This window comes from Pristiophorus japonicus, chromosome 8 (assembly GCF_044704955.1).
Source record: "Pristiophorus japonicus isolate sPriJap1 chromosome 8, sPriJap1.hap1, whole genome shotgun sequence".
NCBI classification, from domain to species: Eukaryota; Metazoa; Chordata; class Chondrichthyes; family Pristiophoridae; genus Pristiophorus; species Pristiophorus japonicus.
In genome coordinates this window covers 242899933-242913529 of record NC_091984.1, presented here as the reverse complement: position 1 = coordinate 242913529, position 13597 = coordinate 242899933, and the positions used below count along the sequence as shown (strand labels likewise).

At 48.8% G+C, this 13597-nt stretch overlaps 1 protein-coding gene across 1 annotated transcript in view; it reads right to left on the bottom strand.

Annotated features, from left to right (window-relative positions):
- Positions 1-13597, bottom strand: part of LOC139269272 (nuclear receptor corepressor 2-like) — a gene marked incomplete at its 3' end in the record, with an annotated part of 130366 nt that overhangs the window by 74840 nt on the left and 41929 nt on the right. The window contains exon 3 of the mRNA XM_070888359.1: positions 12017-12144. Within this exon, the coding sequence (XP_070744460.1) occupies positions 12017-12144 (128 nt within the window). The remainder of the gene's footprint in view (positions 1-12016; positions 12145-13597) is intronic.

Below are 13597 nucleotides of genomic sequence, written 5' to 3'. Positions count from 1 at the left end.
GCGCTGAGGGCCAGCGGACCTGCAGGGAGCCGGAGAATACCGAGGATTTTTTTAGGCGCACTTTGTGGCGCGAAAAACGGGCGTCCAGGTCGGGACTGCGCCGTTCTAGGCACGGCTCGAAACTTGGGCCCTATATGGCTAGGTAGTTATGAAATAATAGAAGTATTCCATATTATTTTTAAAGAGCCAGTTGTGTGAGAACTTTAATTCTCAGTAGAAAAATCAGAGCTGCAATATAATATGCAACACGGCTCAAGGACCAAGAATTTCTCACAGGGTGAAGTGGAGGCACTAGTTACTGTAATAGGGGCCAGGTGGCACGAGCTGGACACCAGCAGAGGTCAAATAAAAGTTTCACCAAAAGAAATGAAGAAACATTTTGCAGATTACTGAGCAATGGTGACCACCCCGAGGTCTGGCGTCCAGTGCAAACAGAAGTGGCAGGACCTTGGTCAAGTAGTTAGTGTAAGTAATATTTTCATTTACTCACTGGAATTGCAATTGTAAATGTGACCATCTTTATGTCCCACCCAGCAGAAAGACACCCTCTCTAAGATGTTATATTTTCATCTTTGCAGAGGAAAGTGGCACACAACAAAAGGGAAAGAACTCGAACAGGAGGAGGCCCGGCAAATCTTCACCCACTGACACCCTTGGAAGAGAGGGTCGCTGCATTGATGGGTCCTGCCTGGAGAAAAGCAACCACCACTGCACAAGCTGGGCCCACACTCGAGGGAGAGGTAAGTCCTGCAAATTCCACAGTCTGGCTTTGCTAAATGTTAAGTACTGCGCGGGCTAGCCATGCTCTGGTTCCTGGGGATGTCTCCCTCAGCTACGCTTTGGTTGATGCAATGTGCTATCATTCATCGTGGTCCTTCATATCAGCCTGCTGATAGTGTAAGGGTTCAGTTCTCCGCCCCCCCCCCCCCCCCCCCCCCGAGCCCCGAGCCCCTGTGTCCGGGTGAGGGAACGATTCTGCCAGCCCGGTGAGGAGATGTTCGGTGGTGGATTGGCACTTTGAAAAAAATCCAAAATTAAAGAATTGCATTAAACTTCCATTTTCCGCATTTTAAGTTTGAAAAAATTAAGCTTCATGATGCATAGTTCTTGACTCTCTCCGAAACATCACCTAAAAACAATGGTGTCTTTCTGCACCGAGTTTTTAATGTGCGCTGGTTAACTGCCCAGAAGGTTTTTTGAGAGTGGTTACATACACCGTCCTTGGAAAATGTAAGTTGGCCAAACTTGCATAAATGTGAAAAACTGGCACAGACATCAGGTTACGCCCCCATGACACAAAAAAAAACTAACCTAAAAAATTGTACCTGAGTTACACTTGTGCACAATCTTCGGGAAAACCTGGATATTTCAAATTTAGGCCAAAAAAAGCAGCGCGTGCCAAAAAAACGACACAGATAACCAGGGAAAATTGAGCCCAAAGTCCCGTCCACACTGAGGACACCCTCCATTGTGTTGTGTGGCACTACCACCGTGCTAAATGGGGTAGATTCAGAGCAGATCTAGCAGCTCAACACTAGGCATCCATGAGGCACTGTGGGCCATCAGCAGCAGCAGAACTGTATCTCACCACAATCTGTAACCTCACAGCCCGGCGTATCCCTCACTCTACCATTACCATCAAGCCACAGGACCAACCCTGGTATGAGGAATGTAGAGGAGCATGTCAGGAGCAGCACCAGGCGTATCTAAAAATGAGGTGCCAACCTGGGGAAGCTGCAACACCGGACTACATGCATGCTAAACAACGGAAGCAGCACGCTATAGACAGGGCTAAGTGATCCCACAATTAACGGATCAGATCAAAGCTCTGCAGTCCTGCCACATCCAGTTGTGAATGGTGGTGGACAATTAAATAACTAACGGGAGGAGGAGGCTCCATGAATATCCCCATCCTCAATGATGGCGGAGCCCAGCACGTGAGTGAAAAAGACAAGCCTGAAGTGTTTGCAACCATCTTCAGTCAGAAGTGCCAAGTGGATGATCCATATCGGCCTCCTCCTGAGGTTCCCACCATCACAGAAGCCAGTCTTCAGCCAATTTGATTCACCCCACGTGATATCAAGAAACGGCTGAGTGCACTGGATACAGCAAAGGCTAGGGCCCCCGACAACAGCCCGGCTGTCGTGCTGAAGACTTGTGCGCCAGAACTAGCCGCGCCTCTAGCCCAGCTGTTCCAGTACAGCTACAACACTGGCATCTACCCGACAATGTGGAAAACTGCCCAGGTATGTCCTGTCCACAAAAAGCAGGACAAATCCAATCCGGCCAATTACCGCCCCATCAGTCTACTCTCAAACATCAGCAAAGTGATGGAAGGGGTTGTCGACACTACTATCAAGCGACACCTACTCACCAATACCCTGCTCACCGATGCTCAGTTTGGGTTTCGCCCGGACCACTCGGCTCCAGACCTCATTACAGCCTTGGTCCAAACATGGACAGAAGAGCTGAATTCCAGAGGTGAGGTGAGAGTGACTGCCCTCGACATCAAGGCAGCATTTGACCGAGTGTGGCATCAAGGAGCCCGAGTAAAACTGAAGTCAATGGGAATCAGGGGGAAAACTCTCCACCGGCTGGAGTCATACCCAGCACAAAGGAAGATGGTTGTGGTGGTTGAAGGTCAATCATCTCAGCCCCAGGACATCGCTGCAGGAGTTCCTCAGGGCAGTGTCCTCGGCCCAATATCTTCAGCTGCTTCATCAATGTCCCTCCCTCATCATAAAGTCAGAAGTGGGGATGTTCGCTGATGGTTGCACAGTGTTCAGTTTCACAACTCCTCAGATAATGGAGCAGTCCTTGCCCACATGCAGCAAGCCCTGGACATTCAGGCTTGGGCTGATAAGTGACAAGTAACATTCGCGCCACACAAGTGCCAGGCAATGACCATCTCCAACAAGCGAGAATCTAACCACCTCCCCTTGACATTCAACGGCATTACCATCGGCGAATCCCCCATCATCAACATCCTGGGGGTCACCATTGACCAGAAACTTAACTGGACCAGCCACATAAATACTGTGGCTACAAGAGCAGGTCAGAGGCTGGGTATTCTGCGGCCAGTGTCTTACCGCCTGACTCCCCAAAGCCTTTCCACCATCTACAAGGCACAAGTCAGGAGTGTGATGGAATACTCGCCACTTGCCTGGATGAGTGCAGCTCCAACAACACTCAAACACTCACTCCCTCCACCACCGGCGCACCGTGGCTGCAGTGTGCACCATCTACAAGATGCACTGCAGCAACTCGCCAAGGCTTCTTCTACAGCACCTCCCAAACCCGCGACCTCTACCGCCTAGAAGGACAAGGGCAGCAGGTGCATGGGAACACCACCACCTCCACGTTCCCCTCCCAGTCACTTGGAAATATATCGTCGTTCCTTCATCGTCGCTGGGTCACAATCCTGGAACTCCCTCCCTAACAGCACTGTGGGAGCACCTTCACCACACGGACTGCAGCGGTTCAAGAAGGCAGCTCACCACCACCTTCTCAAGGGGCAATTAGGGATGGGCAATAAATGCCCACCAGCAACGCCCACATCCCAGGAACAAATACAAAAAAAGGATCTGTTTCTGGGGAATGAGGTGGGTCAAGGGGACGGAACATTGGTGAACAGTGACCATAGTACCATAAGGTTTCGATTGGCTATGGAAAAGGACAGGGAGCAATCGAGAGTTAATTGGAGGAAGGCCCGGGTAAACTGGAATCAAAGATTGGCGGCAAAACTGTAATGGCACAATGGGCTGCCTTTAAAGAGGAGATGGTTGGGGTATAGTCGAGGTACATTCCCCCAAGGGGGAAACATAGGGCAACTAAAGCCAGAGCTTCCTGGATGATGAAACAGATAGAGAGTGAGATGAAGCAGAAAAAGAGTGCGTCTATTAGATGTCAGATCGAGAATACATCAAAGAATCAGGCTAAATGTAGAAAGTTTAGAGAAGTGAAAAAGAATATAAGAGGGGCAAAGGGAGGGTGTGAGAATAGAATGGCAGCGAACATAAATAGTCACCCAAGAGTCTTCTATCGGCAAATAAATAGTAAATGGGTAGTAAGAGGGATCGGAGTGATTAGGGACAGGGAGACCTATGCATGGAGGATAGTGATATAGACTGCAGGAGGACACAGACAGGCTGGTGGAATGGGTGGACACGCAGCAGGTGGAATTTAACGCAGAAACGTGTGAAGTGATACATTTTGGTAGGAAGAATGAGGAGAGGCAATATAAACTCAAGGGTACAATCCTAAATTGGGGGGCGTGAACAGAGAGACCTGGGGGTATATGGGCACAAACCGTTGAAGGTGGCAGGGCAGGTTTAGAACACGATTAAATAAGCTTACGGGATCCTGCGCTTCATAAATAGAGGCACAGAGTACAACAGCAAGGATGTTATGATTGAACCTGTATAAAACACTGGTTCGGCCTCAACTGGAGTATTGTGTCCAATTCTGGGCACCGTACTTTAGGAAGGATGTGAAGGCCTTAGAGATGGAGCAGAAAAGATTTCCGAGAATGGTTCCAGGGATGAGGGACTTCAGTGACGGGGATAGACTGGAGAAGCTGGGGTTGTTCTCCTTGGAGCAGAGAAGGTTGAGAGGAGATTTGATCGAGGTGTTCAAAATCATGTGGGGTCTGGACAGAGTAGAGAGAGAGAAACTATTCCCATTGGTGGAAGGGCCGGGAACCAGAGGACACAGATTTAAGGCGATTGGCAGAAGGCCCAAAGGCGACACGAGGGAAAACGTTTTTACGCAGCGAGTGGTTAGGATCTGGGATCCGCGGCCTGAGAGGGTGGTGGAGGCAGACTCAATCGTGGCTTTCAATAGGGAGTTGAGTAAGTCCCTGAAGGGGAAACAATTGCAGGGCCCCGGGGAAAGGGCAGGGAGTGGGACTGGCAGGGAGCCGGCACGGGATCGATGGGCCCAATGGCCTCCCGTGCTGTAACCGTTCTATGGTTCTATGAAACACCATCACTAACGTAAGTTAATGTGCCACCCTGTTTGTCTCTGACCTTTGAGCACAATGTGGTCGCCAGACTAGAGAACAGCCCTGACACTGCCATGTATCCATTCTGCGGGAAGGAAGCTGGGTGTCTGGGAGTTACATTTCATCCCTTCTTCACAAGCAGAGCAGGGCTTTCAATGGTTTGCATGACAACAGTACTCAGCCTCTCTTACATGGGCTATTTGGGGATTGTATTGATGACCTTAGTATCAGAGTTACTCACTGTGTCTCAGCGCACGACCCATTGCTGTACAAACACATTGTGGGGACTTTTAATGTTGTAACACGCTGGGAGCGGGGGTGTGGGGGACGGCAGCATGGGGGAAACCTGGCCGTCTGGGTCTCCCCGCATTGGGAACACTGAATAGGTCGCAGCCCCAGGCAGGAGCGATCCCCACTCTGACCCCGTGACCCACTCTGACCCCATGACCCACTCTGACCCCGTGACCCACACTGACCCACTCTGACCCCGTGACCCACACTGACCCACTCTGACCCCGTGACCCACTCTGACCCCGTGACCCCCACTGACCCCTGACCCACACTGACCGACTGCAGACCCAGACCCAGGCTTGATGCCAGTTCAGGCAGTTCCAGAACCCACCATTACCAGGCCAGAATTAGATTCTACGTCACAAGTGAACAATCCTGCTGCCCAGACTGGAGTGCGGTGAAGCCAGACAATCGTCTGATGTTAGTTTGAAGAATGAAATGATCGAGACTCTGAGAAAATGAGCCGAGGACAGTTTGCCCAGAAACATCTTCACCAATCACAGCATTTCTCTAATTCATTGTGCAATATTCAAAGATATTTCCCTATAAAATGTTGGTGCCGTGACCTCACGGTACAAACCCTGTCTTCAGTCGGCCCCAAGGAAACGGGCTGCCGGGGAACTGGGAACAGCACGAGGCAGTGAGCCGTTCACAACTGCAGTGCTGGAGGGAGTTCTGGGCTCCTCATTATTGGAAGCTTTTCAGGCTGGGAGCTGAGTGCAGCGCTGTTCAAGGGTCACTTTTGCAGCGATTTTGCTGCAATTTCTATTAACAACCGAGACTCGGCTGTAGAGAGCAGCATTATAAAGTTTGCAGATGATAGTGAAGATGATGATGAGGAGAGTTACAGGCTTCAGGCTGACAGGATGGTGAAATGGGCAGGAGCTCGGCAGATGGCGTTTAATGTGTGAAGTGATGCACTTTGGGAGGGCTAATATGGAAAGACAGGACAGGTTGAAGCTGCCTTACCCAGCACCCTTGGGACCAGGCCTGTGCCGGACGTGGGGAGGTCACGTGTTATAAGGGCAGCAATGCTATACAAACTTCATTGGTGTGAATCATTGGCCAAAAACAGAGTGTGTCTTCATTTCTGTGCCCGAGTGACCACGTACACACATCGCTGGCCTGACCCCGCGACCCAGCACCCGCCCCACCCCCCCGATCTCTCTGCCACAGCCCCCGCCCCCGCGGCCAGCCCTGATATCCCAAAGCGTCGATTGCGGGAGTCAGCAGCGAGGAAGGGCTTCAATTTGTTCATGTTGGAGGACCAGGCCGCGTTCTATGCACCCCCGCCCCCCCCGGGCAGCGGGAATGGTGCCGGACGAGAGGCGCTCTGGATCAGGAAGATCCAACCTCTACACTATACTGACGTTTTGAATTTTGCTAAGTGTAGATCAGCATAGAGACCTCGGTGTCCATATACACACATCCTGAAAGGTGGCAGGGCAGGGTGATAAGGTGGTTAACAAAGGATCTGGGTTACTTGGGTTTATAAATAGAGGAATGGAATCTAAAAACAGAGTGTTCATGCTGGAACTTTATACATCACCGGTTCAACCTCAGCTGGACAATTCTGGGCCCCACATAGAAACATAGAAAATAGATGCAGGAGTAGGCTATTCGGCCCTTCGAGCCTGCACCACCATTCAATAAGACCATGGCTGATCATTCCCTCAGTACCCCTTTCCTGCTTTCTCTCCATACCCCTTGAGGGCCACATCTAACTCCCTCTTGAATATATCCAACAAACTGGCATCAACAACTCTCTGCGGCAGGGAATTCCAAAAGTTAACAACTCTCTGAGTGAAGAAGTTTCTCCTCATCTCAGTCCTAAATGGCCCACCCCTTATCCTAAGGCTCTGTCCCCTGGTTCTGGACTTCCCCAACATCGGGAACAATCTACCCGCATCTAACCTGTCCCATCGCGTCAGAATCTTGTATGTTTCTATGAGATCCCCTCTCATCGTTCTAAACTCCAGTGAATACGGGCCCAGTTGATCCAGTCTCTCCTCATATGATAGCCCAGCCATCCCGGGAATCAGTCTGGTGAACCTTCGCTGCACTCCCTCAATAGCAAGAACGTCCTTCCTCAGATTAGGAGACCAAAACTGAATACAATATTCCAGGTGAGGCCTCACCAAGGCCCTGTACAACTGCAGTAAGACCTCCCTGCTCCTATACTCAAATCCCCCAGTTATGAAAGCCAACATACCATTTGCCTTCTTCACCGCCTGAATGCCAACTTTCAATGACTGATGAACCATGACACCCAGGTCCCGTTGCACCTCCCCTTTTCCTAATCGGCCACCATTCAAATATACTGTCTTCGTGTTTTTGCCCCCAAAGTGGATAACCTCACATTTATCCATATTATACTGCATCTGCCATGCATTTGCCCACTCACCTAACCTGTCCAAGTCACCCTGCAGCCTTTTAGCGTCCCCCTCACAGCTCACACCGCCACCCAGTTTAGTGTCATCTGCAAACTTGGAGATATTACACTCAATTCCTTCATCCAAATCATTGATGTATATTGTAAAGAGCTGGGGTCCCAGCACTGAGCCCTGCAGCACTCCACTAGTCACTGCCTGCCATTCTGAAAAGGACCCATTTATTCCGACTCTCTGCTTCCTGTCTGCCAACCAGTTCTCTATCCACGTCAGTACATTCCCCCAATACCATGTGCTTTGATTTTGCACACCAATTTCTTGTGTGGGACCTTGTCAAAAGCCTTTTGAAAGTCCAAATACACCACATCCACTGGTTCTCCCTTGTCTACTCTACTAGTTACATCCTCAAAAAATTCCAGAAGATTTGTCAAGCATGATTTCCCTTTCATAAATCCATGCTGACTTGGATCGATCCTATGACTGCTTTCCAAATGCGCTGCTATTTCATCCTTAATAATTGATTCCAACATTTTCCCCACCACTGATGTCAGGCTAACTGGTCTATAATTACCCGCTTTCTCTCTCCCTCCCTTTTTAAAAAGTGGTGTTACATTGGCTACCCTCCAGTCCATAGGAACTGATCCAGAGTCGATTGACTGTTGGAAAATGATCACCAATGCATCCACTATTTCTAGGGCCACTTCCTTAAGTACTCTGGGATGCATACTGTCAGGTCCCGGGGATTTATCGGCCTTCAGTCCCATCAATTTCCCTAACACAATTCCCCGCCTAATAAGGATTTCCTTCAGTTCCTTCTTCTCACTAAGTCCTCGGTCCCCCAGTACTTTCGGAAAGTTATTTGTGTCTTCCTTTGTGAAGAGCTGGCCATCCTAGACTGGGTGATGTGTAATGAGAAAGGACTAATTAGCAATCTTGTTGTGCGAGACTCCTTGGGGAAGAGTGACCATAACATGGTAGAATTCTTTATTAGGTTGGAGAGTGACACAGTTAATTCAGAAACTAGGTTCCTGAACTTAATGAAAGGTAACTTCGATAGTTTGAGGTGTGAATTGGCTAGAGTAGACTGGCAAATGACACCTGAATCCGACTGCAAGGGACCTATGTTTGTCTTCACTAATCTTTTTCTCTTCACATATCTATCGAAGCTTTTGCAGTCAGTTTTTATGTTCCCGGCAAGCTTCTTCTCGTACTCTATTTTCCCCCTCTTAATTAAACCCTTTATCCTCCTCTGTTGAATTCTAAATTTCTCCCAGTCCTCAGGTTTGCTGCTTTTTCTGGCCAATTTATATGCCTCTTCCTTGGATTTAACACTATCCTTAATTTCCCTTGTTAGCCACGGTTGAGCCACCTTCCCCGTTTTATTTTTACTCCAGGGATGTACAATTGCTGAAGTTCATCCATGTGATCTTTAAATGTTTGCCATTGCCTATCCCCGGTCAACCTTTTAAGTATCATTTGCCAGTCTATCCTAGCCAATTCACGCCTCATACCATCGAAGTTACCTTTCATTAAGTTCAGGACCCTAGTTTCTGAATTAACTGTGTCACTCTCCATCCTAATAAAGAATTCTACCATGTTATGGTCACTCTTCCCCAAGGGGTCTCGCACAACAAGATTGCTAATTAGTCCTTTCTCATTACACATCACCCAGTCTAGGATGGCCAGCTCCCTGGTTGGTTCCTCGACATATTGGTCCAGAAAACCATTCCTAATACACTCCAGGAAATCCTCCTCCACCGCATAGCTACCAGTTAGGTTAGCCCAATCAATATGTAGATTAAAGTTGCCCATGATAACTGCTGTACCTTTATTGCACACAACCCTTAAATCTTGTTTGATGCTGTCCCCAACCTTACTACTACTGTTTGGTGGTCTGTACACAACAGTAGCGTTTTCTGCCCCTTGGTATTCCTCAGCTCCACCCATACCGATTCCACATCATCCTAGCTAATGTCCTTTCTTACGATTGCATTAATTTCCTCTTTAACCAGCAACGCCACCCCACCTCCTTTTCCTTTCTGTCTATCCTTCATAAATGTTGAATACCCCTGGATGTTGAGTTCCCAGCCTTGGTCACCCTGGAGCCATGTCTCCGTGATGCCAATTACATCATATCCATTAACTGCTATCTGCACAGTTAATTTGTCCACCTTATTCCGAATACTTCTCGCATACTCCACACAACAAGTTGTATTTATATAGCACCTTTAATGTAGTGAAACGACCCGAGGCGCTGCACAGCAATGTTATAAAACATTTCACACTGAGCCACACACGGAGAAATTAGGGCAGGTGACCAAAAGTTTGGTCAAAGAGGTAGGTTTTATGGGGCATCTTAATTTGGCAGATGGAGTATAATCTTGGAAAGTGTGAGATCATGCACTTTGGCAGAAAAAAAATCAAAGAGCAAGTTATTATTTAATGGAGAAAGATTGCAAAGTGCCGCAGTACAGCGGGACCTGGGGGTACTTGTGCATGAAACACAGGTGGTTAGTATGCAGGTACAACAAGTGATCAGGAAGGTCAATGGAATCTTGGTCTTTATTGCAAAGGGGATGGAGTTTAAAAGCAGGGAAGTCTTGCTACAGTTATACAGGGTGTTGGTGAGGCCACACCTGGAGTACAGCATTGCAGTTTTGGTTTCCATATTTACAAAAGAATATTCTTGCTTTGGAGGTAATTCAGAGAAGGTTCACTCGGTTGCTTCTGGAGATGAGGGGGTTGACTTATGAGGAAAGATTGAGTAGGTTGGGCCTCTACTCATTGGAATTCAGAAGAATGAAACGGTGATCTTATCGAAATGTATAAGATTATGAAGGGGCTTGACAAGGTGGATGCAGAGAGGATGTTTCCACTGATGGGGGAGACTAGAACTAGGGGGCATAATCTTAGAATAAGGGGCTGCCCATTTAAAACCAAGATGAGGAGGAATTTCTTCTCTCAGTGGTTTGTGGATCACTGGAATTTGCTGCCTCAGAGAGCTGTGGAGGCTGGGACATTGAATAAATTTAAGACGGAAATAGATATTTTATTCAACGATAGCGGAATAAGGGGTTATGGGAGCGGGCGGGGAAGTGGACCTGAGTCCATGATCGGCTCAGCCATGGTCATATTAAATGGCAGAGCAGGCTCGAGGGGCCGTATAGCCTACTCCTGCTCCTATTTCTTATGTTCTTATGTTTAAGAGAGAGAGGTGGAGAGGTGGAACGATTTAGGGAGGGAGTTCCAGAGCTTGGGGCCCAGGCAGCTGAAGGCACAGCCACCGATGGTGGAGTAATTATCATCAGGGATGCTCAAGAGGGCAGAATTAGAGGAGTGCAGACATCACGGGGGTTGTGGGGCTGGAGGGGATTACAGAGATAGGGAGGGGCGAGGCCATGGAGGGATTTGTAAACAAGGATGAGAATTTTAAAGTCATACTTCAGGAAAGAAGTAAAGGCCCTCAGAAAGGGTACAGAGGAGGTTTACCAGGATAGTACCAGCGAGGAGACACTTCAGTTATGAAGAGAGGTTGGAAAAGTTCGGACTGTTCTCCCTGGAGGTGACCCAATAGAGGTTTTCAAGATGATGAGAGGTTGTGATCAGATAAATAGGGAGAAACGATTGCCTCTGCGAGTGGGTCAATAACCAGAGGTCATAGGTTCAAAAACATTGGCAAAAGATCACAAGGCGAGATTCGGAGACTTTCTTTCACTCAGAGTTGTGGGGTTCGGGAACGCTCGACCTGAGCAGGTGCTGGAGGCTGATTCCATCAATCATTTTAAAAGGGAGTTGGTCAGGTCCTGGGGGAGGAACACACAGGGTTACAGACACAAAGAGGGGGGAACTAAACACCACTGTCCATTCAAAGAGCCAGCACAGGCACGACGGGTCGAATGGGCTCCTTCTGTGCTGTTATATGATTATAGGAAGAATTTGGAGCCAGGGAAAGGGGATCGTGAAGGAGAGGATATCGGGAAGAAGAAAAAAAACAAAATGCAAAATTCCGAAATGTTGAGAGTAAGAGTGAAAAATAGTTTCCATTGGTTGGTGAGTCAGTAACAACAGGTGGAAGATGAGCACTAGAATATCGAACGGGAAGGCTAGAAGCAATGTTTTCACACACAGGGTTTGTAGAACAGAAAATGCTTTGCTGCAGGGAGCTGGACATCATTTAAAAGGGAACTGGCCAAGTATTTGAAAAGGAAGAATATAAAAGGATGTGGGAAAAGGGCAGGGAGGTGTCTCACTCTGACTGGAACCTCGGGCAAATGAGATCAGGTCGGCTCGATCGGTTTATGGAGCTGGATTGAAAAGGAAGAACGCAGCATACCGCTCAGTTCCTGGCTGGAATTCCGATAGCAGAGAGGGTCTCCGGCGGAGATGCTGGGTCAGCACGCCATGTGATAAGATGGATCCATAATCCCTGGAATGGCCGGCAAAGTCGGAAATTCCGATATCCTGCAAAAGGAACAATTATTTTAGCATTTGAAATTGCTTACATTCCCCAACATTACTTAGCCAAGATTCTGTCCAATGACTGTACTGTAACTATAGGTGACCGGGAACTAAAGTCAATCATAATACAGGATCTGAGATTGATGTCCCTCACGGCTGGAGGGCGATGGGGGGGGGGGAAACGGGGGCGATGGGGGAACGGGGGCGATGGGGGCGATGGGGGAGGGGGGATTGGGGATGGGGGATTGGGGGAGTGGGGTGATGATGGTATTCGCGGTGTTGATACCGGTGGTACGTGTGCCATGTCTCTGGCATTGCCCAACAGGTAGCCAGGACGGCTCAGTGTGTCGTGGGTCTTCACCAGTAACACCAAACAGGCTCGGAGCCAATCGATCGCCCAGTTCCCTCTGCGCATAATTTTCTTTTCCATTGAACTCGGTGTAAAGCGGAACCGGATTCGCACGGAGCTGCTTCCACGAGGACCAATTTCACCGGCGATATTTTAGTGGAAGTTACTCTTTCATGTCACAGTTCAGTCTGTTCACTTTAAAAAAAAACCTCAGAACCATAGAACGGTTACAGCACGGGAGGCCATTGGGCCCATCGATCCCGTGCCGGCTCCCTGCCAGTCCCACTCCCTGCCCTTTCCCCGGGGCCCTGCAATGTTTCCCCTTCAGGGACTTATCCAACTCCCTTTTGAAAGCCACGATTGAGTCTGCCTCCCCCACCCTCTCAGGCAGCGCATCCCAGATCCTAACCACTCGCTGCGTAAAAACATTTTCCCTCATGTCGCCTTTGGTCCTTCTGCCAATCGCCTTAAATCTGTGTCCTCTGGTTCCCGGCCCTTCCACCAATGGGAACAGTTTCTCTCTCTCTACTCTGTCCAGACCCCTCATGATTTTGAACACCTCGATCAAATCTCCTCTCAACCTTCTCTGCTCCAAGGAGAACAACCCCAGTTTCTCCAGTCTATCCACGTCACTGAAGTCCCTCATCCCTGGAACCATTCTCGTAAATCTTTTCTGCTCCCTCTCCAAGGCCTTCACATCCTTCCTAAAGTGTGGTGCCCAGAATTAGACACAATACTCCAGTTGAGGCCAAACCAGTGTTTTATACAAGTTCATCGCTCTTCTTTTTCAAAATGTAAATGTGCTGTAATTATTATGAATAATCAGTCAGATCCTCGGAATTGTCGAACTCAAGTAGGCTGCGTAATGTAGCGACTGACCTGTGGAGCAGGAGTGATTACCGCGAGCACCGAGATCCTGAGCTCAGTGACCATGGAACCATTCTGTTTCTGCAGCTTCGGCAGTATTGCAACCACAGGGGACTGTCTCATCGCCAACACTCAGCCCGAGACCTCTGTGCTCACCATTAGCTCTCCTCCTCCACTACGGGCAGTCACTGCAGCTCCAGGCACAGTGCGACACGTCAGGCCACTTCCATACTCAGTAGG